The following is a 23,933-nucleotide window of genomic DNA, read 5'->3' on the forward strand; positions in this document are numbered from 1 at the left end:
ATTATTATTATTATTATTATTATTATCATCATCATTATTATTATTATTAGTATTATTTTGTTGTAAAATCGATGAGCAATACAAAGAAAATAATTGAGAAATTATAAAAATAAATATAATAAAATAACAAAATAACAAAAATTAGAAAATATAGAAGGATGAAGTTCTCCACCACTTTGATTTTTCTCCGGCAAAGATGCATGTCACTACAATATCTCTAATAAACCATTATTTATAGACAAATGTGACATTTCATGGATATTAAGGGTGTTACAATGTCCTTAATAAGCCACTATTTATAGACAAATGTGACATTTCATAGATATTAAAGGTGTTACAATATCCCTAAAAGTCACTATTTATAGGCAAATGTGATATTTCATGGATATTAAGTGAGCTTTGGCATTAAACATATGGAATAATCATAGATTGACACTTGGTTTGATGAAAGAATGACATTAATCCTTTAAGACCTTAGGCATTTGAACATCTATTTTCTTATATTTATAATAATTTTCAAATTCTTTAATGAGTATCATTTTTCTATATTTTCCCCTGAGGAATTTATCATCCAAATTATAACATTTTCTTGACCTTTGCTTTTAAACTATCTTTGGAGTAGATATCCGATGCAATTTGAGATAGAAATTGAGATTTGAAATATGCATGACAACGATTTGAAATGATGCAACAATGTTTGGATATGAATTTTAGTTCTAGGTCACCACCAAACCATTTCAAGTTTCAATTTTCATTTATTGTTATAACTGATTTTTTTCCCAAATTTAATTTTGAAGCAATTATAGAATGCTAGATATAAACTTGATCACTTTAAGAAGAATATGAATATTTTTTATCTGTCTCTTATACACATCTAGATGTGTATAAGAGACAGTGACCAAGATTTAAAATATCGATGTAGATGGAAATATCGAAGTCTCAATTTTACAGAAATTTATATTGATAAGTTGTCGGTTTTGCAGGATATTTTTGAAAAAAAAAAATAAAAGGAAATTTAAGTTAAAAATTAAACATTATATGATTTTCAAGCAAATTAACAAACTTATTATTTATATTTTATTTTTACGAGTAGTATTACGATACTTATTTTTTGTGTTTCGTATATTTTCTCACCGGTATTGTAAAATATCAATTCACTCATAAAATGTAAAAATATCGAATTTAATATGAGTAGGCTAAAAAGAACACAGGAAGCAATAAAGCAGAAGTCGGACTGAAATCTATCCTCTCTTATCCGCAACCTAACAAACCAATACAAGCCATTTATTAAAGTTGGGAACGAATCACCAAGGATTCGCACCCAGACCAGAACTCAGCGATGGCGTTCGCTCTTGGAGGATCTTCCTCAACTGCGATCTTGGCCTCTCGATCCCTCTCTTCTCCCTCCCCTAGGCGTTTCGTCCCTCTGCTCTCTCTAACCCCAGGTACATTTCCATAGAAATTAATCAATCTGCACTGTTTTCAATCTCTTCTTTATGTACTCTTTCGCTTCTTCCCTATTCCCGTCTTTTAATTCGTCTTTGATGTCTCCCGTTTCATTGTTTATTTCTTTTACTCGTCTCTTGAAGCCTAGTATTTGAAATTCTTGTGACGCGATTCTTGAGTTTCAGCTGTTCTCATCGAATTTTAGAGATGTAAGCAATTGGTAATTTTGCAGGTCATGGTAATGGGAAGAAGTCTATTGGGAGTATTAGGATTCAGGGGAAGAAGGGAAGGCCTCAGGTTCAATGCAATGTTGCGACTGAAATAAACACTCTTGAGAAGGTTTGTTACCCCCACCCACCTAGAATTTAGTTTGGTTCTGAGTATACAAGCTGCATTCATGAAGCTGTTTAAAACTTATAACTGCTTTTCGCTTTCCAGTTCCAGTAAGCTAACTGTATACTGCATTGTGAATATGAGAGCCTAAATGCATATGGAATGCTATCTGGTTCTAATAAGCGTTTTAAGCCTTTCCGACTAGCTTAACAATTTCTTGAATTTTGCATTTAGTCGGGGAAAGTGATTGATAAGATCTTTACTGATCAATGAACTATAAGGATCTCGATTTAAAAACAGTTCGGGGGGGGGGGGGGGGGGGGGGGGGAGGGGGGGGGGGGGGGGGGGGGAATGAAACGATAGAAAATTAATTGGATTTGTTTCAAGATCATACGAGTGAATAATATATTCATGATTTTTCAGGCCGCGAATATCTCAAAAGAGAGTCAGAGACCTGTTTATCCATTTGCTGCTATAGTAGGGCAGGATGAGATGAAACTATGTCTTCTCCTTAACGTTATTGACCCAAAAATCGGAGGTGTTATGATCATGGGTGATAGAGGTACAGGAAAATCAACCACTGTTAGGTCCCTGGTTGATTTGCTCCCTGAAATCAGAGTTGTGTTTGGGGATCCCTACAATTCTGACCCTGAGGACCCTGAATCAATGGGTATTGAAGTGAGGGAAAGTCTGGGGAAAGGAGAGCAACTTTCAGTGGTGATGACCAAAATCAATATGGTCGATCTGCCATTGGGTGCTACCGAAGACAGGGTTTGTGGGACTATTGACATTGAAAAAGCACTTACTGAAGGTGTGAAGGCATTTGAGCCGGGCCTTCTTGCTAAAGCTAACAGAGGTATTCTCTATGTGGATGAAGTAAATCTTTTGGATGATCATTTAGTTGATGTCCTACTGGATTCTGCTGCCTCTGGTTGGAACACAGTTGAGAGGGAAGGCATTTCCATTTCCCATCCTGCTCGATTCATTTTGATTGGTTCAGGAAATCCAGAAGAAGGAGAGCTTAGGCCACAGCTACTTGATCGGTTTGGAATGCATGCACAAGTTGGTACTGTAAGGGATGCAGAGTTGAGAGTGAAGATTGTCGAGGAGAGGGCCCGATTCGACCAGAATCCTAAGGAATTCCGTGAATCTTACAAGGCAGAGCAAGAAAAGTTGCAGCAACAAATTTCTTCAGCTAGGAGTTCCCTCTCTTCTGTGCAGATAGATCAGGATTTGAAGGTGAAAATCTCCAGGGTTTGTGCTGAGTTGAATGTTGATGGATTGAGAGGAGACATAGTGACAAATAGAGCTGCAAAGGCTCTTGCAGCTCTAAAAGGAAGAGATAAAGTTGCTGCTGAGGACATAGCTACCGTCATTCCCAACTGCTTAAGACATCGTCTTAGAAAAGATCCATTGGAGTCTATTGATTCTGGTTTACTTGTCATTGAGAAATTTTATGAGGTATTTAGCTGAGAAAGTTGATACAAATGGCCTTCTCTTTGCAACTCTTTTTGTAAGTTGTAACAAAGTGACACCAGTGTGCTTTTTGTAGTGTTTCCCTTTCCATTTATATGAGCAGAATTTCACAGATTTCCAATGCTCATGTAATTTAATTTTTATCTATATAGAGAGAAATCTATGATATTTACTGCTGTAAAGCGTGGTCCAATTATATCCCCTTAGAACTTCGTGCATCCTATATTTCATTGGAGTATTTCATTTTCAATTCAACAGTAAAATCAATGTTGCCATCGTCTACAAGAAAAGGTCAAGTTGAAGAACATATTTACATTGAAGGATTATCTAGATTAGCAGTGAAGCATCCGCAGCACAAACAGTCGATTTATCATTTACAATAATTTATTTTTGCTACTAAATCAAATTCGCCACTCTGATCACCATCAATAAAGAACTTTGGAACTATAGACAATGGTAATGTTATCATCTAAAAGAACGAATGAGTTCTGAACCCGGGTATACCTGCCAGCCCTGTTAATGGACGGCTGCTTAAGCTCTCTATGCCATGAATCATGTTCTGCAATTACAATATCAGAGGCCTTAAAGTTATAGAGAGTTCTCCAAGCATAGATCAAAAACGAAAAGAGAGATACCATTGAAGATGATATGCTGGCAACTGCAGCGAGTTTATTCCGAGCATTCACTCTCAAAGAGAACTTTCTCAGCACATGATACTGGTGGCTTCCTCTATTCTGGAATTTTATTTCTGGCTCCAAATGAGTGCAATAATCTTTGGAATCTTCTACCTTTTTATTCATATCAAACATTAACATCGAAATTTTATTTCAGTTAATGTCTGACTTTGATACCATACTAACACAGGACTATAATATAGTCTACACTTCAACAATATTCTCAATTCTAAGGCATAATAGTATCTTTAGCTACGACTCTTGGAACCTTGAAAATAGGGCTTTGCTCCAGAAAAGGTGGTGAGCTTTGGAGTACTATTGATGCAGCCCTTATCAAAATCCCAGCAGTTAAACCCCATATCACATACTTCTTATTCTCGGTTTCGTAATCAAAGAAATGAACAAGGTATTTGCATCCCATCCACTCTCTTTCCTCCGATCTCCGATTTTCATCCTGCATCAGATGTTTTAAGAGAACATCTACGTTGAGATTTCAATAAAGGGTTCAAGAACATAACAATTACTAGAAAATAGTTATATTTTTAGTTATCCACCAAACGAAAATAATAACCTTAATAAACATATCAAGTGGAGCATCAAATACTTCATCCACTTCAGCAGGATTCGGACTGGGAGTGAATGCATTTCTTTCATTCACAATGCCGATAACAGGAACCACTCTTAGGAGATGCTGCAAAGAAAAAGAAGGTCAACATGTATTGAACTGATCATCACAATCCCTAGTAAGTAAATGCTTCTTGCTGCAGTCAAAAATACTAAAATTCTGAAGGCTGGCCTCTGAGAGTCTAACAAAGCTGATCAACTCAGAGATGATCCAATGCTGGTGAATCCTGGACATTAAGGTTATGCAATAGTTCTTGTTCTTCCACTAAAAAAAAGTGAGTTTTCTTGATAAAACTTTAAGTTCTTCAAGTCCCAAAGGAACAAAAGACTTACTATTGGTGTTTCCATAAGCCAAGCGTAGTTACCTAATGACAGAAAGCATTAGAAACGGAAGCAGCAAAGTTTTAATCCCATCCACAAATTGCTTCTATAAGAAAAAGGAAACGTCTTGGAGTTTCCATCACTTTATGTTAAGAAGCCCTAACAGCGATGAAACCAAACTCCAGATCATCAGAAAACCCTAATGTACTAGCAAATAAACCTTCTAACATTCCCTAAATCCTCATTTTCTTTCGAACATTGGTTATTTATAGTTGGGATTAGCAGAAGCTTACATATAATTCTTGAAGCAGGATCATTTCATGCATTAGGGTATCAAAATTTGCAACCTTGACTTGATTTGATCTTCAATATTAACCAATTGTTTCCTATGATCTTAGAATTGAGTCTGTTCTGCACCCCACCAGAAGGGCGCCTCTTGAACAATCGAATACTTATCAGTTATAGCAAGTCCAGAAAATTTGTGGGGGAGAGAGAGTACATACCTTAGACAAGAATGGTTCGAGAACAGTAACAACATTTACGAGCGAAGGATCCAAGCCAATCTCCTCTTTTGCTTCTCTCGTCGCAGTCGCCCCATCGTCCTCATCTCCTTCCTCTGCTTTTCCTCCAGGCAATGCAACTTCACCTGCAAACAAATTCGATCCCCAATTATAGCTGAACGACGAATAAAAGGTACGAATCCGTTTCCATTTTCGGACGAAAAAGCAAAGCAAATTCCAATTCCCATATTCTGTTCTTTTTTGTATTTTCCTCTTAGATTCAATCGAAATCAAAAGGAGCAAACTCCCAAAAACTGCACTGACCCGAGTGAGTAGACAACCTCGAGGATCGTTTGGTGAGGATGACACGCAGATCGCCATCATTCCCTTCAAAAAGGCAAATCAACACAGCCGCTCTCTTGGGTCTGAATCTCTCTGGGTCTTGAGAAATTGGAGTGGCTGATTCAGGGAAACCCACTTGAGAGACAACCTTTCCCTTGCTCTCCTCACTGGTTGGCTCCTCTATATCGTCCAACAATGGAGGCGGTTTGTAAAGGCGGAGTTGCTGTGCCAAAGCGACTAATCTTCTTGAGCACCCAGAAGAGTCCGCAGAAGATTCCATGAGTTTTGAGACCCGAGTCGTGTACAGAGATGGTTTCGATAGCCTTCTTAATAATGAAATCATGAATTTAAAGCCCTTCAGATTTCTTCACAAATAAACCATCAATAAGTGAGACTGTCCGCTATCTACAACTATTGGTGTGGCTTTGGCCTTCTCCAGCTTTAGGCATTGCCTTGTACGAGGAGTTTGATTCTGGGCTCTGCGATTGGAAGAAGGGGACTCACAAGCTTTCTTTTAGTTTATCAATGGGTGATAAAATCGCTCTTTCCACTGTTTACGCGACACGTTAAAATACCTAACTGAATTGGCTCATTATCCACTTATTGCTTCTTCACGAACATAGATCGCTAAAGAGGACAAGTGCTGTAAGTTGCAACAGACCATAACTTTACAGGAAGGGATGTGAATGTGACTAGATTACCATACAAAAGTTTCCTTCTTTATATTATTGTTGTTTAGATACAGGGAAAGAAAGATGGATTTTAAGCCATTTATGTTGGTTACATAACAACCTCAAGCTATCAAATAATTTCAAAATCATTAACACTGTTCGTATCATATACATTATAACTTAAGTAATACTGTCTTTCTTTTTCTTTCAAATATACATAACAAGGAAAAGGAAATGAAATGTAAGAAATAATGACATGGGGTCAGACTGCATGCCAATAATACATTACCTCACACCACTCAATGAATGAACATCATCAGAAATGACATACAGAAAATAAATGGCTTCTACATCTTTTATTTTTTTTCTCTGGCTTTCTTTGATAAAAATATGAACACGTTTTGCATTCTATAAATGGCATCGATTAGGACGTTGTTTCTTCTTTCGTAGTGTTCCCTTTGTCATTTTTAATGCTTTCTTTGACGCCTTTTTCTTCCATAGTCAGTTTCTCGGTTGCTGGATAAGACAACCTCCGAGCCTTTGAAGTTGATTTCCCATTTGGGGAAGGTGGTTTGATCGAAACTCGTGCTTTAGGGGATGGTGAATTTCTCTGACTGACTTTGCTCGATTGCCTAATTGTAGATTTCTTTGGACTAACGAACTGAGATGGTACACGGCTTTCCCACGGACGAGCAGCTATCCATCGTTCTTTCCAGCTCCAACCCCAATCAGCTTTACCAAGTTCGTCCTTACCCAACCCATACATCTCATTGGAGTTTGCTCTCCACTGAAAATTTTAGAACATTATGAAATGACCCTTTGCTAGATTTTATAGATGGAGATTCCGGGCACCCTGATGTATAAAATGCAACGTTTTAAGTGATTAGCATACCTGATGTGAGAATGCATATGCCATAGCACGCTCGCGTTTAACAGCTGCTTCTTCTCTCTCATGTATCCTAGAAAGAATCCCGTCCATGGAGTCTGCACCCCCACACCACGCCACCTGCAATCCGTTCAAACTACTGCTTAACAACCAATGAGGCCACGATCATTTGCTCTTTGTGAAGGAAAAATGGAAAAATTAACTAATATGGCCAATGATGGAACTTGATAGACCTCAAATCTCTCAAGTATGCAGCAGAAATAAAATGAGTCAGATGTAACCATGAAACTTCAGAACAATACCAGATTATATCAGACCCTCCAGCCATAACTAGAGACTAGAGTCATCGAAAAAAGGTCAAAGTAAGCATAATTGATTTAAACACACGAATTTCTAGTCTATAAATAAATCGATTGCAATTTTCAAACACCTTTCTTTTCTTCCCCATTAAGAGGAAAATCTGAACAATCCTTTTTAATTTTGTCAATTTCTTTGGAGGCATCTAGACTTGCATTAACTCTAGCTGTTGAACATTGTCATTAACAGAAGTTAGTCCCTATATAGCAGATTGCTCGTGGCATCGGTTGCAAAATAGGTTAATGGTCTGGCTTTAAGCTTCCTCCAATGGTAATCTTCTTTCTTTCTTTTTTGATCTCTCCTAATTGAAAGAATTGACAAGCTCCAAATATGAAAGAACACTTCACTTTCGAAAGGAGGCTGAACCACCCTTTTCAAACCTTATGTTTTCTTTTGTTCTATGCCTAATAACGTAGCTAATTAAACCTAAAAGCTTTCCAAAGACTTACTGTGAACTCGTTAAAAAGAAGAGGTGGCACTTGGTTAAATGGGCAAAAATATGATTCCTCCGTGATTTTCTATGGCTTGGGTTCAGTAACCTCTAAAATAAAAACTGCTCTCTTCTTTCTAAATGGCTTAAGAGGATTCACCATCAGACAGAGGCTTTGTTGAAGAAAAATATAGTTTCTAAATTTTGCAACTCTAAAGATGAACAATTCCCGAGAATTATCCTCGTTCTCATCCCTAAAGGACCTTGAAAGTAGATTTTTAAACTAAAAGATTGGATATTCGATATAATCAAAGGCATGGTGGATATCAACCTCCAGCTTTTGGAATGATAATTGGATTGAAAATGACTCTCTCAAGTTCATCCTGAAGGCTTTCTCCTCTTTCAAACCATAATGATTGATCCATCAAAGGATCTCGGAATCTCTCTGCTCTTGATCGAGTGAGGTTCATAAGAGAGCCAATGCACATTTAAGCATTCAAAAAAGGAGGTATCTCTCCCCTGGTTGGGGTTATTTATGTAAAAGAGATGCTGAAACTTAAAGAGTCAAGTATTCTTAAAATATCGTTTTGCCAAGCGACTCGGGTATCTTAAGCTTCTCAACTTCAATTGGTGCACAGTTCTCCACACCAATAGCCTCTCCTCACATTTGCTCTTGATGGTCATCTAGGCAAATGAGAGAGGGAAATTCCGTGGTTGCAGCTTATCAGAATTTCTTTTGGCATATATGGCTTGAACAAGCTTTTTGTGACTACAAGCTTAGTTTTCCCTGTGCCATTTCAAAGAGCTTTTCCTAGTCTTATTCAGCTTGAAAGAAAAAGAGAAGATGATCATTAAGCCATGTGAAAAAGAAAACGATCAAGAAAGGCCATGGTTTTATTGGTAATTGTAGGATGCACAAAACAAAATAGAAAATAAGAAATGTATATCGGGAGCAAAATCAAGTAAATGTGAGAACATAAAACACCTGGGAGAAGCAGTGGACTGACCTCTATATCATGAAGCTTAGCCTCAAGTTTTCGTTGATTTTCTAATCTTTTTTGTCTCTGTCGTCCCTCTGTCACCATACAAAGTCGACGAGCCTTAATTTGAGCCTGTATATTGCTCCAGGAATGAAGATAGCCTAATGTAGATGTAGCATGCTTTCTAACGGAATTGCCTTGAGTCAGATTCTGCAGTCTGAAGGCCCCTTTCAAGCGACGTAAATTTTTCCTGGCCTATAATATGTAAAAATATAGTAGCATTAACAGCTATGTGAACACACAAGATAATAAAATGCTGCCTGCAGCCTAAAGCCTACTATGCTTATTTATAAAATATAATAGGTAAATTAGGTTCTCCTATTATTGCAAGATCCGGGGAAACGAAACTTTCTCTATATATATCCCATCAATCCTGGTTATGAAATATAGCAATAATAAACACCATGTTTAAAAAGGCATATGGGTAAGAAACATAAGAAGCATGTGAAATTAATAAACCCAGAATGAAGAATATATTTTAGAGGGGAAGAAGGCCAAATAGAAATAGTAACTCACACAATATGCTCGGTATGCTGTCTGAATCCGAACTGCAGCTACATCTTCAATTGGCATCCCAAGAGACTTACCGTTCCCATTAGTACCACCATTTTTAAACCTTGGGGAATCTTTTTGCAAATCATTCAATTTCTCCTGAGATGATGATTTCCATATCAAAAAAGAAAACTAATAAGATGGTAGTATATGAACTGTTAAACACCAATCTGTAAAACTTCAGTTAGTTTCCTAGCAATATTAGAAGTGCAGCTATCAAAAGGGGTAAACAGCTTGTATGACTATTCAACAGATCTTTGTTCAACCAAAGGAAATAACCCAACTAGTACTATGAAATCAATAGGAAAGACTAACTCTTGCAAATTCGACAATTCTAGAGATTTCAAAAGAAAAAAAAAATGTTAAGCATTACCAAATCAAAGTATTCCCAAAACTGCAAGAGTTTAGAACGCAATCATGAATCCCAACTAGTTTTTTTCTCTGCAAAAAAAGTTATCATATTCTAATGACTAATGAGAATTGAGTTTTACCCAAGTTTTCTTCCCCCAGGTGATCCCTTGATTGGAGAGGGGGAAAAAAAAAAAGGTATTAAATCAACCTTTGAGGTTAGCAAAAGCATACAGATGAAAAGATCAAGCTACGGCAAGCTTAAAGAACAGTCCTAACTATAAAAGAATGCTGGCACCTAATAGAACATGGAGCACATGTACATGAGAGTGAGAAAATGAGAGCTAATGGAGAGAAGTTTGTAACTTCTCCATTTTATTTCCCTTCTTTTCCATACTGAAGATCCAAGGATCATAATTTGTACAAAGAAATGAATTAAAACAGCCAGAATCTCAGCACTTATTGCATTGTCATACCTTAGTTTGTTTTGAACTGCTGGTTTTCACTTTCTTTAAGCGAATTACTGCCTTAAACCAGCGTCCAGAAACCATTTCCGCTAATAAAGCGCTTATATACTACACAAGCTAGAAACAATTCTGCGTTAGCCAAATGTCACTAATATAATCAGTAAGCAAGCGTTGACCAAGCGTTGTCTGCTTCAATAATATTTCACTGTTAGGTCTCCCCTTAAGAATTTCTTATTTGACCTGAGAATTACTGGCTCTTATGCAAATGCAAATTCTTAATGCAGATCCCACAGTAAATATTGAATTGAACTTGAAATAAACTAATCATGAAAGAAACAAAGAAAAGATGTTACCAAATGAACATTTGCATATCAAACATTCCACGCATTTCAAAATCACCAATCTCAGATCATAGCAACTAGTTTTTCAAACAGTGGGTCAAGATCACGCCATTTCAGTAAAAAACAACACAGAGATGCTGTTCCTCTGAGTCTCCGAAGAACAGCCAAAACCAGATTATAAGTTCTACTATCACAATCATCTCCACGGAAAAAATGGGAAATCCCAAAAAGAGTCATAGAACATAGTCAATAGTTACGACAACAAGCTCAAGAACCTACCAAATTTTCCCATCAGTAAGCTTCTAAGACATCAGATCTACCATTTCTTACCAAATTCAAAATCCCATATCTCAAACTTCAACATAGAAAAGGAAGTAATATTAAAAGGAAATAAATGGGGCTGAAGAATAGATATACCACAGAAAAAGCTGGAGAAGAAATCAATGGAGAGACCTTTCAAAACTTCTAATGCATAGCCACTCCCGATTTTTGAAAGAGAAGGCAGTAGACAACTGGTCCAGCTTTGTGAAGTCGTAGTAGTAAAGATGAAGGCAAGTCCTGAGGGTATAAAAGTGGTTGTTGCAATATGGATTGGCCATGGCCCATCACCAGCCTTTTTTCTCCCAAAAATTCCCAATGAAAATAGTTTTTTAAAAAAACCCTACAACAGAAAACCCTTAAAATACTCTTTCCCGCCCTCAATCAGAGGCTCAACCAACGCAACAGCTCATGAGAAGGAAGATCGTACGGTCCCCATTAAAGGGTTGGTGGGTTTCTCTACAGCGACATGGGAACGAACTCTTTGATCGAGAAATGGCGGAGGAGACGATTGAAGAGAGAGATGAATTGAGTGAAAATTTCAGGTGTAATTTGTCGATTATTGAACGAACCATAGAATTATTGAAGGAAACAGAACGTTACAAAATTGGTATTTCACCGGCACTCCTTTGCGACATCTGTACATTACGAAAATCTTGTCGGCCGTCATCCTTTTTTTCTTTTTTCCCTCTTTAATTTTCCAATCAATCACAATGTTGAAAATTCTTTTTTCAGAGACAATTTTGAAAATTCTTATCTAATAATAAATGAATGGAGGCCTGAATTTCTTTCTTTTTTATTTCTTTTCTTCCGTTTCGAACCCGAAGCTTTAAATTCTCTCTTTGATTTCATTTTCTAACCATTAAATAAAAACTCCATTGTCCTTCAAAAAGAAAATTGATATATTACAAATAATAAGTCTAATGAAACTCAACTTGTAATTTTGTATTTACTGGATCTATAAATTTCAAAAAATATGGAAAAGGTTAATCAGACATAAAATTTAAAAGTTTTTATTGGCCAATAGATTGAAAGTTTTTTAAAAGTTGAAAAAATCTAACATATGATACTGAAAATTTATAAAATTTAACAACAATTTTAATATATAAACTTATAATTCTCATTTGATAACCATTCTATTTTTAGTTTTCTATTTTTGAAAATTAAGCTTTTGCTTATAGTTTTCTTATTGTAATACCTACTTTTTTTTCATTAATTTTTTAAAATCATGCCAGATTTTATAAATTAAAAAGTATTTTTTAAAATATCTTGTTTTTAAAATTTTAGCTTAGAATACAAATATATATTCTTACAAGGAGTGAAAAGCTTATCAACAAATGAAGAGCAAACAACATCAATTTTAAAATAGAAATTCAAAAATAAAATGTCATCAAATCAGAATTTAGGGATTAATTTAGTTAGTTAACCTATAAAATGAAATATCAATTTTAGAAAACTAAAACTAATGTAAGGTTTGTACTAAAAAAATACAAATGTAATGTAATTGATAAATTATCTACTATTCAAATTCCAGCATCAGTTTATAATTTTACTAAAAATGTAATTCTAATAATTTAATAAAACGGATTCTTTATTTTTTTTTTTTAAATGTAGATTTTTGCAAGATCTAACATAATATATATAATTTTATATGTATTTTAAGTAGTGTCTACCAAATTTAAAATAGATTTTGAATGACCATTAGTTGTAAAATTTATCATCAAGATCAGTTGATTAGACTACACATAAAGATGAAATAGATGGCATAATTTGTCATGTAGTTAAAAACTTTAAGAAATGGTGGGGAAGTAATTTTAAAAAAAGAAAAAGATTGTTCAAATATAGTTTTTCTAAACCTTATCAATTTACATCATTTCACGACCACATGAATGGAAACCACTCCAGCACAATTCAAAAGTTCATTCCATGTTTTTTTTAAAAAGTTTTTGGCTAATTAAACATAATATACTATATTAATCTCAAACTTTATAATAATATATCATATACCAATTTTAAATTAGATAATAATTTCTCTTTTCTTATTAAGATTTGTAGATATAATTAATTTGTTCGTGCATGAAAATCAGTATAGGACAAATTAATTCATACTTTGATAAATAAAAATCGATACAACTAAATATGCATATTGTTTTATTGTCGATGACAATGGCTACTTCACAACCTTTGGATTTTAAACCGAATCCATTCATAAATTCCTCTTTCAAATCATGAACAAATAAAGTTGGGGCTTCTATCTAATGACAACAAAAGCATAAGACAATCATATCACAATCCAAAAACTATACGGTCTTTATTTTTCATAATCCACATAATTAATCAAAACTTAAGCTTATTTCCTCTCAGGAATGAAAATGCTACACTTATAAGACAACAATAGAAAAATATTAAAAGCTCACCATGGAGAAATTAATCTCCAAGTTCTTTAACTAATAAAACTCTACATTTATCTCTACACCAACTTTAAATCCAATATAATAACATTAACAAATTCAAATAAACTCTATGCAATTTTCCCTCTCTCCTCCCAAATCCACAAACTCAATTTGGCATACATCCATTTCAAGTTCGATATAAAACTCAAAACTCAACATAAGACCATTAACAAATTTAAATGAACTCAAACCAGTATAACATTTTGCTATATTTAAAAATGTTTTCAACAATTTTATCATTCAAAACAGTTATCCTATTTAACAAAATATAGGGAGAGAGATTCCAATGTAAATAATACTCTGGATAGCTAACCGTGCTCATGAAGGGGGAGAGATTCCATAAACGGCATGGTGAATAGTCAACGGATAGATATTTTAAGGATGGCCTTAGTGGAAATTGGTTTTTCAGTATTTCAGTTTTCGTTATCATCACTCCATTACTTGAATAGATGCCATATAACTATAATTCAATATGGTCCACTCATTGGTATGAAAATAATAAACATATCTAGACAAAAGCAATGAGTTAGCAATAATGAGAGATACGTTTCACTAAAAGCAAAACAAATCAGCTCTTCAACATAATCAATAGTTGCTCCTTTTACAAAATAGTATGAGATATTCTCAACTATCAATTTAACTCCCTCCTTCTCATACACCCTGCAAACATGAAAAGAGTAAGGAAAAAACTTTTTTAAGAAGTAAAAGCAAATATCAGTAACAATCTTTACGGGGAAAATCCAAGTAAAAAGTAATCGTTGAGTTGATATTTGTCAAACCTATCATCAAGTTGGTTTTGCCATCCAAATCGAAAACATATTGAGATCCAGAACACCCCCCAATTTCTATACTCAAGCGAAGTATTTTTTCTTCCTTGGGATCTTGCAGTTCTTTCATTCTCTGCAAGGCATGTCAAAACTAAGCAAAAATGTAAATCAAGATCGTTCAATGAACCCCAATACAGGTAGAACTGGTAACAAGAGAAATGCTCAAAATTCAAATTCTTTACTTGAACTTTAGAAACTAAAAGGACTAACCTAGAAAATCAAGGCCTAAATGGTATATCATAAGAGAATCTATAGGCCCGAATGGTGCACCATAAAAGAATAATCCAGAAAAATCAAGAACTAACTTAGAGGACAACAATGAAACGAATGAAGAATTCCTATGCCAAATGTATGTCAAATTCAAAAGGAAGGTTATGGGGGGCTTCTTTACTATAAATCTCTTCCCAAAAAAAATTAAAGAAGAAGCAAAGACTTACCTGAATCGTGCAACGACGAAAGTGTAGTAGCCCACCAGTCGTGGGCTCGATAGCAGCACCGAACAGCTGATGGCGTGGTGTCATGAGTATTGTCGTGGGTGCAGCGGCAGATGGTGTGGTGCAAAGAGAAAAGAGAGAGAAAAAAAACAAGAGGGAGAAGAAAAGGGGGATGACATGGTACAAAGGAGAAAAAATAGGGGGTGGGGGAAAAAAAGGGTGAAGAAAAGGGGGTTGGCGGCTGATGGGAAAAGATAGGGTTTTAATTCATCATCTCCCAACGTTTTTAAATAGCGTCGGAAAACTAGTTCTACAGACGGTAGTTGTTAAAATTATCGTTGGGAGATCATCTTTTTCCTGATGCCAAAAAAATCCTCGAAAAAAACTTTCGTCGGAAAAAATCAAATTTCTTGTAGTGTGAATCTTGCCTACTAAGGCGAGGTCCAAAGTTCAGGGTAAACCTGAGCTTACAAGATATTAGGAAGTATAGGGGTTTAGACCGGCCAACCAAAAGCTAACAAAATATATTCCAATAAGAAAACAATCAAGTTCGATCTAGACTGCTACCTACAACCTTGAGCACTATAAAGGACCTTGACACCACTGTTGTCACACATAATCATAGATGTGTGTCAAATGACAGACTTATTAATAGCCTCATTCAACTGCCCCCAAAGGGAAGGGTAAGTAAAATCGAAAGGCTAAATAATCTCCAAATGAGAGACCCAACATTATTTCTTTTATGCTTAACAAAACTAGTCACTTCTTGTACTAACGTAAGCATTGAAGTGAAATAGACTTGGTATCACACTGGTGTGAGAATCTCTTACCCATGTCACCTCAGAACGTATCAAGACCAAAATAAGGAAAAGTGAATCGAAGGTAAAGGTCAACGAAGATTCGTAACAAAGCCCAACGCAAACGAGATTCGAGCATGAACATGTTTATGATATTTTTATAAATATATAAAATAGAGAATAAAATTCCTGACTTCGAAATCAATTGTACCTTATGTCCATCAAATTATAATCATTTTAGCTAATACGTGAAAATTTTCTTATATTACAGAAATATGAAATTTTTTTCGTATTTTCTCTATTTATTATGTGTTACGTGAATATACATTTTAAAATAAGATAAAAGTCTATTAATATTAAGAGAGATCTATTAATTTCTATGAAAATAATATTATAGGATGAATAAATAGAATATCATACTTTGTATTAGAAATTTTCCAACTAACATATTTACAATCAATCATAAGCACTTACATATTAGCCATAAATTTGTCAGCAGCCAAGTTTTTTTTTTTAGATTTTTTTTTTCTCTTTCTTATTTAAGTTCCTAGTTTCCAACGATGCTTAAAAGTCAACCATTAGCTTGGCTGGCCATTTTGTTTTAAATATGGTGGGAATTAAATTGAAACTTTAAATTGAGTCCCAATTTATCTTCCCTAAGAAAGCCAAATTAAAAGGGGAAATCCGTCATGAATTTTATGTTTTTTTTAGAATTGAATTTTATGTTTTCTTGTAATTTTAATTTGGAATATTTTCAAGAACGAAAAAAAATAAGAAAAATTATTTACATAAAATAATAATATTTTAATTTTTTTTCTTATTGAGGTTCAGTATTTTTTTTTCTGTAAATAATTTGACATTTTTTCTATTTGTGAAAATTTCCTTTTAATTTACTACCAGTTTTGAGAAATAGATATTTACTTATAAAATTTGGATGGTTATATGATTATTCTAATAAAATAGTATAGCCTAACTTTTTTAATATCGAGATTCGAACTTCTAATTTTTTTCTTTATTAAAAACATATCTTATTTTAGTTAAATTATGTTGGTATTGGCGATTAATATAGTTTTTTTTTTAAAGGATCAATTAGTATAATTTTTTTTAGTACAATTAGAGAGTGAAAAATTCGAATTATGTAATTCAGAAAATGAGAATTAAATGGTTATTAAAAAAAATTATGGAGAAACATAAATGAAAAGAAAATAAAAATAGGGGAGAGAAACTTGGAAATTATTTGTCACGTTCACATTCATTTTGTCGTGGCCTGAAAATCTTGAGCTATATGGAACCATTTTTCAAAGTTTGAAACTACAGTGTAGGCCAATTGTGATAAAATGAAAACTATATTTTAATTGATATTAATAAAACACGGACCCATAACGTTTGAAACTAAACCATTTATTTTGACGTTGCATGGTTCTTTCAAGGAAAAATATCTTTTCAGTTTTTAAGTTTTTAATCTAGTTTCTATTTAATTTTTAGATTTTAAAATATTATATATTTAATCGTTAAGTTTTGAATTTAATTTTTAATTTAGCTTCTAGATTTCAAAATTTTTTATATTTAAATTTTTCTTCAATTTGGTCCCTATCTCTCAAGATTTACACTTTTAACCAATTTTTCACTAGATAATACTCACTTCCGTATTTTGGAGTTAATTTATATTAATAAATTAAAAATTATTAAAAAAATTATAATTAACTAAGTTTCTCACTATTTTTATCACTTTTAAAATTAAATTTAAAATTTACTTTTGATTATTTTAATTAATTAATAGAAATTGACGTCAATCATTGAAAGTAAGTCTTTAATGAAAAATTGAGGTTAAAATATAAAATCTTGAAATTCATGGACCAAATTGATGCAAAATTCAAACTTCAAAGGTAAAATTATAACATTTTAAAATTTAGAGACTAAATTGAAATAAAAATAAAAAAAATTAAAGACTAAATGTGTTACATTTTCCAAATAGAAACTAGAATTGAAACCTAAGGACAAAAACTGTATTATTCTCTTCTTTTTATTTTGATTTCAACATGTTTCACTTTCAAATAAAAAAATAATATCAATTAATTATCAATTTTCTAAGTTAAACTATATGGTATATTGAAAAACTCAGAGATTCAAAATTCTAGTATTTTGGTTGAGGTTAATTTTTTTATCTCCCATCGATAGTAAACCATTATTTCAGTCCCTGTAATTTGAACTTTAGTCCATTTTAATTTAGACGATAAAGTTTCGTCAAATTTTCAATTTAGTTTTCATAATTAAAATTTTCAGATTATTACCATCATCGTATTATAGATATAGCATATTTTGAGCTAATATGTACATCAAATTTTGGATAAATATGTAGGTATAAAATAATTTTTTTTAATTTTTTCAGAATTGTTTTCAAATATAATAAAATGAACAAAAATATTTATAAATATAATAAAATGTAAATTGTCTATTAATGATAGATACTGTTAGATGTATATCAATGTATACCATTTATAAATAATGATATTTTATTATATTTATAAATATTTTCAACAATTTTGTCATTTAAAATAATTTCAAATGTGAATAACTTATAGTTTATAGAACTTAATAGAAAGTAAAACTTTTAAAACTACATTTGGAATTAAGTCTAATTATAACTTTTAAAATATAATAAATGACAAATTGAAGCCAAGTCCAAATCATAAGACCATGAATTAACAATACAAAATTATGTGACTTTTGAATTCAAACTATATATTATTCGTTGTTTTAGAATGTACCATTAATTATATACATATACAATATATTATATATATTACATATTATTTTGTAAAAAAAAATTGAAAAAATTTTATTTTATATCTAAGAAAGATAGAAATTGTTGTGAATGAGGGAAAAACGAGTACGATAAATAAATAAAATAAAAGAACTAAATAACTAAATTTAGAATAAATAAAGAAAATTATAGAAAAGATAAAATAAAATAACTAAATAACTAAATTTAGAATAAATAAAGAAAATTATAGAAAAGAGAAAATTTCTCGAAAAATCTCAACTTTCTCTAAAATTCATGGAATTCAACTCATGTATGTTTGAGACGCTATGCATAGATAGTTGAATGACACATTGGCCAACATATATGGTAATGAAAAAATGGTACTTAACACTGGACAATAAACATGATATTAATGAGTATCTATTATTATTATAATAATATTTATAATAAAAATAAAATTTTGACAAAAAGAAAGATGAAGGTGTAGCATTCACAGAATTGCAAATTCTTAGAAACATCACTATTCCCTACAACTACAAGAATTGTTAAGTCAAATTGGAAAAAGGTTAGGAAGTAATACCGTACTGCCTCAATTTTCCGACCTGTCGCTTCTATCAAGCATACTTTCCGCCCCTCAATCTGAATTAATTTAATTATTATAACCAAATATAATATATAAAATATATATATATATATTATATATATATATATTTTAACATGTGCATTGCACACATACTTTATTTATTATTAAATTTAGGTACGGAAATATGACAAATGCATTTACAATTTCTTATAAACATTCATCTAAACATATTTTAAAAATCGGTGAATGGATAACACATCAATTATCATCTCAACACTGTAGGAAAGAATTTAGATTGTATGGCTAATCAGGTGTTATCTCATAGTTATTGGTGATACTGTAGCAAGTTTGGACTCTTAATCATGTGGTGTTCTGTGGTGTGGTGGTCTCCATTTCTATGTTGGTGGAGGCTATTCGTGCTTCTATGGTTGAGTCTGTAGGGCAAGCTAATTCGGCGGTGGATGCTTTGAATCATCATGTTGGTTCGTTGGGAGTTGAAGACTGTCCTCGTTGGTTACCCCCTTCCTCTGACCATTGCTTTGTCCCGTGACGTGGGATGGAGACAGGGGGAAGGGGTGGGGGCCTTGGGTTGGGTCTTGTGAGATGGTGATGGGAAGCTTCATCAGATGGGTTACTGTTATGTGTACAGTGAGTTTGATTCGTTGATGTTGGAGGTTTGGGCTAATGTTGATGGGTCGAAGGCTATTGTCTCTTGGGATTGGTGTTCTATTATTGTTGAATCTGATAGTTTATCTGCGATGCGTTTTATTGTTGGATGAGGAGATAAATTTGACTAATGTTCGCTCTTTGGTGAATGATATTTTGGAGGCGAATAAGGATGGAATTGTGCATTAATTTATATATAATAGGCAGTCCCAGAATCAGTGGACCGTTTGGTTAAATGGGCAATGAGTGAGGTTTGTTCTCATGTTTGTGGGACGATTTCCCACTTTGGATCCGTAAATTTTTTTAAGCAGAGTTTTCTTGTATTCATTTTGACTAGTCATTCTGTATTCTTTGTTGGGGGAAAAAAAACCTAGATTAATATGGTTCAGGGGAAATTCTAAATTATGTCATATAAATATAAGAAAATTTAATTCTCATTAAAATCATGTAGGATAAGAATAAGTACGAGAATTTTCCAACTAAGTTTTAATAACTTGCGCAACAACCCAAACACTTCATTTAGATTAAAAAAATAAAAATGATTAATTATAATTAAATAAAAATATAAACTAGAGTTGTGCTTAAAATCATATATAATTGAATGCAAACTAATAGACTTAGCAATTTTCTATTTGGATGTAGACACACTCAAAGAAATTTGTAGAAATTGAATATGTCATATTACATTGATTATGGATTATGTTTTGTCAAATTGCCAATTGCTTTGCTTATCTCTATTAATAGGCATTATTTAAAATGATCATAGACGTCTTATTTATAATTCTATGCTTGTATTGACGAAATAGAAAATGCTGACACAAAATGAAAAATATATTAAAATTTTAAAAGTTCCTTTTGCAAAATAATAATAATAATAATAATAATAATAAAAGTTGATCAACTCATTAAGATATTTTTATTGAAGAAGTTAATTAGGAGATTACACATACATTAAAAAATATAAAAAAAATTTAGGAGGTATCAATCTTCAAATAAATCTATTCATTTTAAATGTTGATTATCCAATTATGAAGTTAAAAAATAACTGAAAAAATTCACTATGTTCTTCGCATCTGTTCAACCAATTAAAATAAAGCCATCAGAGAGTTCAAATATAAATAAAATCATCAAATAAATCAGTGTAATTAAATATCATTTTTTTTTTACTAATTTTCCATTAAAGAAATATTTATTTATTTAAAGTTCAAATAAGGTCCTCGTCCAATCTTTACAGGTCATAAGCCCTTTTGTAACTTCCTATTAATTTTCTTGCACGAGATTTTACTTATATAGTAAATAATTATAACATTCATAAATCATTGATATGCTCTTTAATAATTGAATCTCTTTTGTTGAATAGGAAAATTTTGCCTTTGCAAAAAATATATATAAGTATTCATTTTTTTATATAAATGTACCAAACTTAATTGAGCATTCAAATTTCAAAGTTGTTTTTATTTTAGAAACACCACATTAATTCTAGTTGAAATGTGAACTAGTTTTCACGAGAAAAAAGAAATGCTAAACTGTTTAAGAATATATATATAGGCGAAAATGATAATTTCCTTTTACCAAAATTATTTTGTAAATGTTCATTTGATATTAATTATCTCAAATTTTTGTGCTAAAACAAACCCCCAAAATTTGAAATTCCAAATGTCACACCTTTCTTTTTCTTTTTTAATTGTTTCTCAAAGTTTTCTCTCTCTCATCTCTATGAGTGGTTCAAGAGAGATTGTTTTTAGTTATAAAGAATTTAAGAACTTTTTAAAATCCTAAAATTCTAGTATGAAGATTATATTTATGCTATTTTTATCTAGTCGCTAAAACACACATCCTTAACCAAAATATTACACATTTATATTTCCACCTCATTATATCCTTCAACTAAAATAACATCAAAATAAAACATTTAAAAGTTAAACTAAATCAAAAAATAAAACATCATAATTGAAAATTACTATTTATACAAATAAGGTGCACTTAGGTCGTAGGAGAATGTTGGGGCCATTAAGTGTCGAATCCAGATTTCGAATCCTAAATCTAAGACATTACGATGTGTATTTGTATTGGAAGCATAAAGTAAATTAGTTTCTCTTATTTTTTAAAAATACGTATTGCCTTTTATTTTAATTTAAATAAAGTCAATATTGAAAACAACTATGGAAGACTAGAAGTCGTGTTTAGGCAAATAAATATAGCGAAGTTTCCCTCTTTCTAATTAATTATAAGTTGTTCTTGTAGGTTCTAACATGTATGTCTTGGTTTGCAATTAAAACCAAAACACAAAACGCTCTTACAGCTCTCCGATTCATTCAATCATGGGCTCCGACGACGATGATCATCATCATCATCTCCGGAAGTTCGGAACCCGCCACAAGATCATGATCTCTGCAATTTTCAGTCTATTCATAGTTGTTCTTGTCATTCTTTTCCTCCATTTTTATCTCCGATATCTCCAAAGGCGCCGAAGACAATCCAGATTAATTAGTCTCGAACAGCAGATTTCACGAGCCGATCGCCAAAATCACACCGCGGCGGCGGCGGCGCCTAAGGCCGGCCTGGACCCTGTCCTTATAGCCAGAGTTCTGCCGGAATCCATCCACAAGCAAGCTGATCATCGCGGCGAAATCGTAGAGTGCTCCATTTGCTTGAGCAACATCGAAGAGAAAGCCGCCGTCAGGATTCTCCCAAATTGCAAGCACATATTCCATGTGGAGTGTATCGATATGTGGCTTTTTTCCAATACAACCTGCCCTGTCTGTCGGACGGCGGTGGAGCCAATACTTACAGCGACGAACGAGCACGGCGAGGTTCCGACGGCTCCGCCGTTGGTGGAGGAGCAATCCGGCTCTAGGTTTAGTTCGTTTAGAAGGACAATGAGCAGAGAACGATCTCAGGCGGTTCATGCGACGGCTCCACCGTTGACGGAGGAGCAACCGAGCTCTCGGCTGAGCTCTTTTAGAAGAATGATGAGTAGAGACAGAGAGAGATCATTTAGGGTTCATAGTTGTGGAGAAGCATCTGTTCGATCTGCAGATTTAGAGAGGCAATGATTTCAATTCTTCTATACACTTTCTAAATTTTCAATTTGGCTTACAATTTCTCTGCTGCATGTACAGATAGTTTTTATTAAAATCTATTTGTGGCTCTGTTTTTTTCTTTGGTTATTTCAATATTGTTCTAATAACTGAGGATTTTGATTGGAGTTTGCCTCTTATGTTTCCATAAATCTTCCTACTTCAATTCTTTATACATTTAATAATAAGGATTTTTTTGTTCTCATCTCTTCACTTTGGGCTAATAACCCACCCAACCCTTTTTTTTACAACAGACCCTCTAAACATAGGAGTGGATATATTAACGGTTGAGTTATACTCATGTTGGTTCATATATCTAACTCACGAAGTATGATGGTTTGACAGTTTCACACTATTATGCCTTTTTATAGTACGGCAAAATTTTCACACCCATATTTTCAAAGGAAGAAATACTATCAAATAGTATTGAAAATTCCCATAAGGTTAATCGAACATAGGATTGTTCAAAGCTAAGTATGCTTAATTTTGGAGTTTCTATGACTGAGTCACTGAAAAAAAGATATACCTTGTTACTATAGGTAGTGACTTTCAATTTTTTAAAACTTTTTTAACTATACTTTCATGTCCTTAGGATTAACCCTATTTAACATAGGATCCCTCTTGTTATCTCAATTTATTATGTCTCTCTCCTAAATTCGGGGTATTACAGTAATAATTATATTCACATATTGTGTTTATTTATATATGGTTAAATTATAAAAAATTAGTTCCTTGTTTTGATAAAAAAAGTTCGAACTTAGTCCTTTATAGTTAGAATTAGTCTCTATGGTTCAATAAAACCTCGAATACCTACTTGTTGATGAGGATTTTATCAAACCATTAAGATCATTTATAAGATTTTATCAAATCATTATAACAACTATATTCTAACTATTAAAATCATATGAATTAATTTCTAATTTTTTCCGGGACCAAAGTATATAAAGTAGAAAAATGGTTTCTAAATTGCTTTGGTTGGTATTAGTTGTGAGGATTAGTCAGAGAAATGGAATCGTAAAGCAAAATATTTGTACAGAAGTAATGCTGTAATCCAAATCAAATTTCTAGAGGAAGTTGTTAATTTCAATCTCGAGGTGGAAGATTTTTCAAAGCCGTGTAGGAACTTAGGTACTTTATTGAATTAATAATTTCTTCTCTGAATATTTTACATTTCTGGTGGATATGAAAGGAGTTTGAATCTGT

The 23,933-nt window shown here is 32.9% G+C and overlaps 5 protein-coding genes across 14 annotated transcripts; 2 read left to right on the forward strand and 3 right to left on the reverse strand.

Moving 5' to 3' along the window:
* The first annotated feature begins 1,228 nt into the window (after nucleotides 1-1,228).
* Nucleotides 1,229-3,387, forward strand: LOC120073040 (magnesium-chelatase subunit ChlI, chloroplastic-like). Its single transcript, XM_039025613.1, has 3 exons — nucleotides 1,229-1,445; nucleotides 1,679-1,785; nucleotides 2,203-3,387. Exons 1-3 carry the CDS (start codon nucleotides 1,340-1,342, stop codon nucleotides 3,250-3,252), a joined length of 1,263 nt encoding a protein of 420 aa, XP_038881541.1. The 5' UTR covers nucleotides 1,229-1,339; the 3' UTR covers nucleotides 3,253-3,387.
* Nucleotides 3,388-3,540: 153 nt separating this feature from the next.
* On the reverse strand, nucleotides 3,541-6,365 carry LOC120073042 (nudix hydrolase 15, mitochondrial-like). Of its 2 annotated transcripts, XM_039025615.1 has the most exons (6): nucleotides 5,699-6,365; nucleotides 5,378-5,520; nucleotides 4,501-4,620; nucleotides 4,198-4,383; nucleotides 3,891-4,043; nucleotides 3,553-3,814 (listed from the first exon to the last, which is right to left on the reverse strand). In XM_039025615.1, the coding sequence occupies exons 1-6, from the start codon at nucleotides 6,057-6,059 to the stop codon at nucleotides 3,725-3,727; spliced, it is 1,053 nt and encodes a 350-aa protein (XP_038881543.1). In that variant the 5' UTR covers nucleotides 6,060-6,365; the 3' UTR covers nucleotides 3,553-3,724. The 2 variants fall into 2 exon arrangements, with proteins under 2 accessions (XP_038881542.1, XP_038881543.1); XM_039025614.1 differs by having other exon boundaries at nucleotides 3,541-4,043.
* Nucleotides 6,366-6,530: 165 nt separating this feature from the next.
* On the reverse strand, nucleotides 6,531-11,803 carry LOC120073043 (protein IQ-DOMAIN 1). Of its 8 annotated transcripts, none has more exons than XM_039025620.1 (6): nucleotides 11,262-11,803; nucleotides 10,477-10,575; nucleotides 9,617-9,751; nucleotides 9,068-9,295; nucleotides 7,280-7,393; nucleotides 6,531-7,174 (listed from the first exon to the last, which is right to left on the reverse strand). In XM_039025620.1, exons 2-6 carry the CDS (start codon nucleotides 10,549-10,551, stop codon nucleotides 6,812-6,814), a joined length of 915 nt encoding a protein of 304 aa, XP_038881548.1. In that variant the 5' UTR covers nucleotides 10,552-10,575; nucleotides 11,262-11,803; the 3' UTR covers nucleotides 6,531-6,811. The 8 variants fall into 8 exon arrangements, with proteins under 8 accessions (XP_038881548.1, XP_038881549.1, XP_038881546.1 ...); XM_039025621.1 differs by having other exon boundaries at nucleotides 10,477-10,584; XM_039025618.1 differs by having other exon boundaries at nucleotides 11,226-11,803.
* A 2,298-nt stretch (nucleotides 11,804-14,101) lies between these two features.
* On the reverse strand, nucleotides 14,102-15,064 carry LOC120074364 (iron-sulfur assembly protein IscA-like 2, mitochondrial). Of its 2 annotated transcripts, none has more exons than XR_005480964.1 (3): nucleotides 14,844-15,064; nucleotides 14,359-14,497; nucleotides 14,102-14,239 (listed from the first exon to the last, which is right to left on the reverse strand). XR_005480964.1 is itself a non-coding variant. In XM_039027460.1 (3 exons), exons 1-3 carry the CDS (start codon nucleotides 14,925-14,927, stop codon nucleotides 14,211-14,213), a joined length of 234 nt encoding a protein of 77 aa, XP_038883388.1. In that variant the 5' UTR covers nucleotides 14,928-15,064; the 3' UTR covers nucleotides 14,102-14,210. The 2 variants fall into 2 exon arrangements, 1 of the variants encoding a protein (XP_038883388.1); XM_039027460.1 differs by having other exon boundaries at nucleotides 14,359-14,479.
* A 6,796-nt stretch (nucleotides 15,065-21,860) lies between these two features.
* LOC120073913 (E3 ubiquitin-protein ligase ATL41-like) lies at nucleotides 21,861-22,858 on the forward strand. Its single transcript, XM_039026828.1, has one exon. The coding sequence runs from the start codon at nucleotides 21,972-21,974 to the stop codon at nucleotides 22,704-22,706; it is 735 nt and encodes a 244-aa protein (XP_038882756.1). The 5' UTR covers nucleotides 21,861-21,971; the 3' UTR covers nucleotides 22,707-22,858.
* The last annotated feature ends 1,075 nt before the right edge of the window (nucleotides 22,859-23,933 follow it).

The sequence above is a fragment of the Benincasa hispida genome, chromosome 3, assembly GCF_009727055.1.
Source record: "Benincasa hispida cultivar B227 chromosome 3, ASM972705v1, whole genome shotgun sequence".
Taxonomy (NCBI): Eukaryota; Viridiplantae; Streptophyta; class Magnoliopsida; order Cucurbitales; family Cucurbitaceae; genus Benincasa; species Benincasa hispida.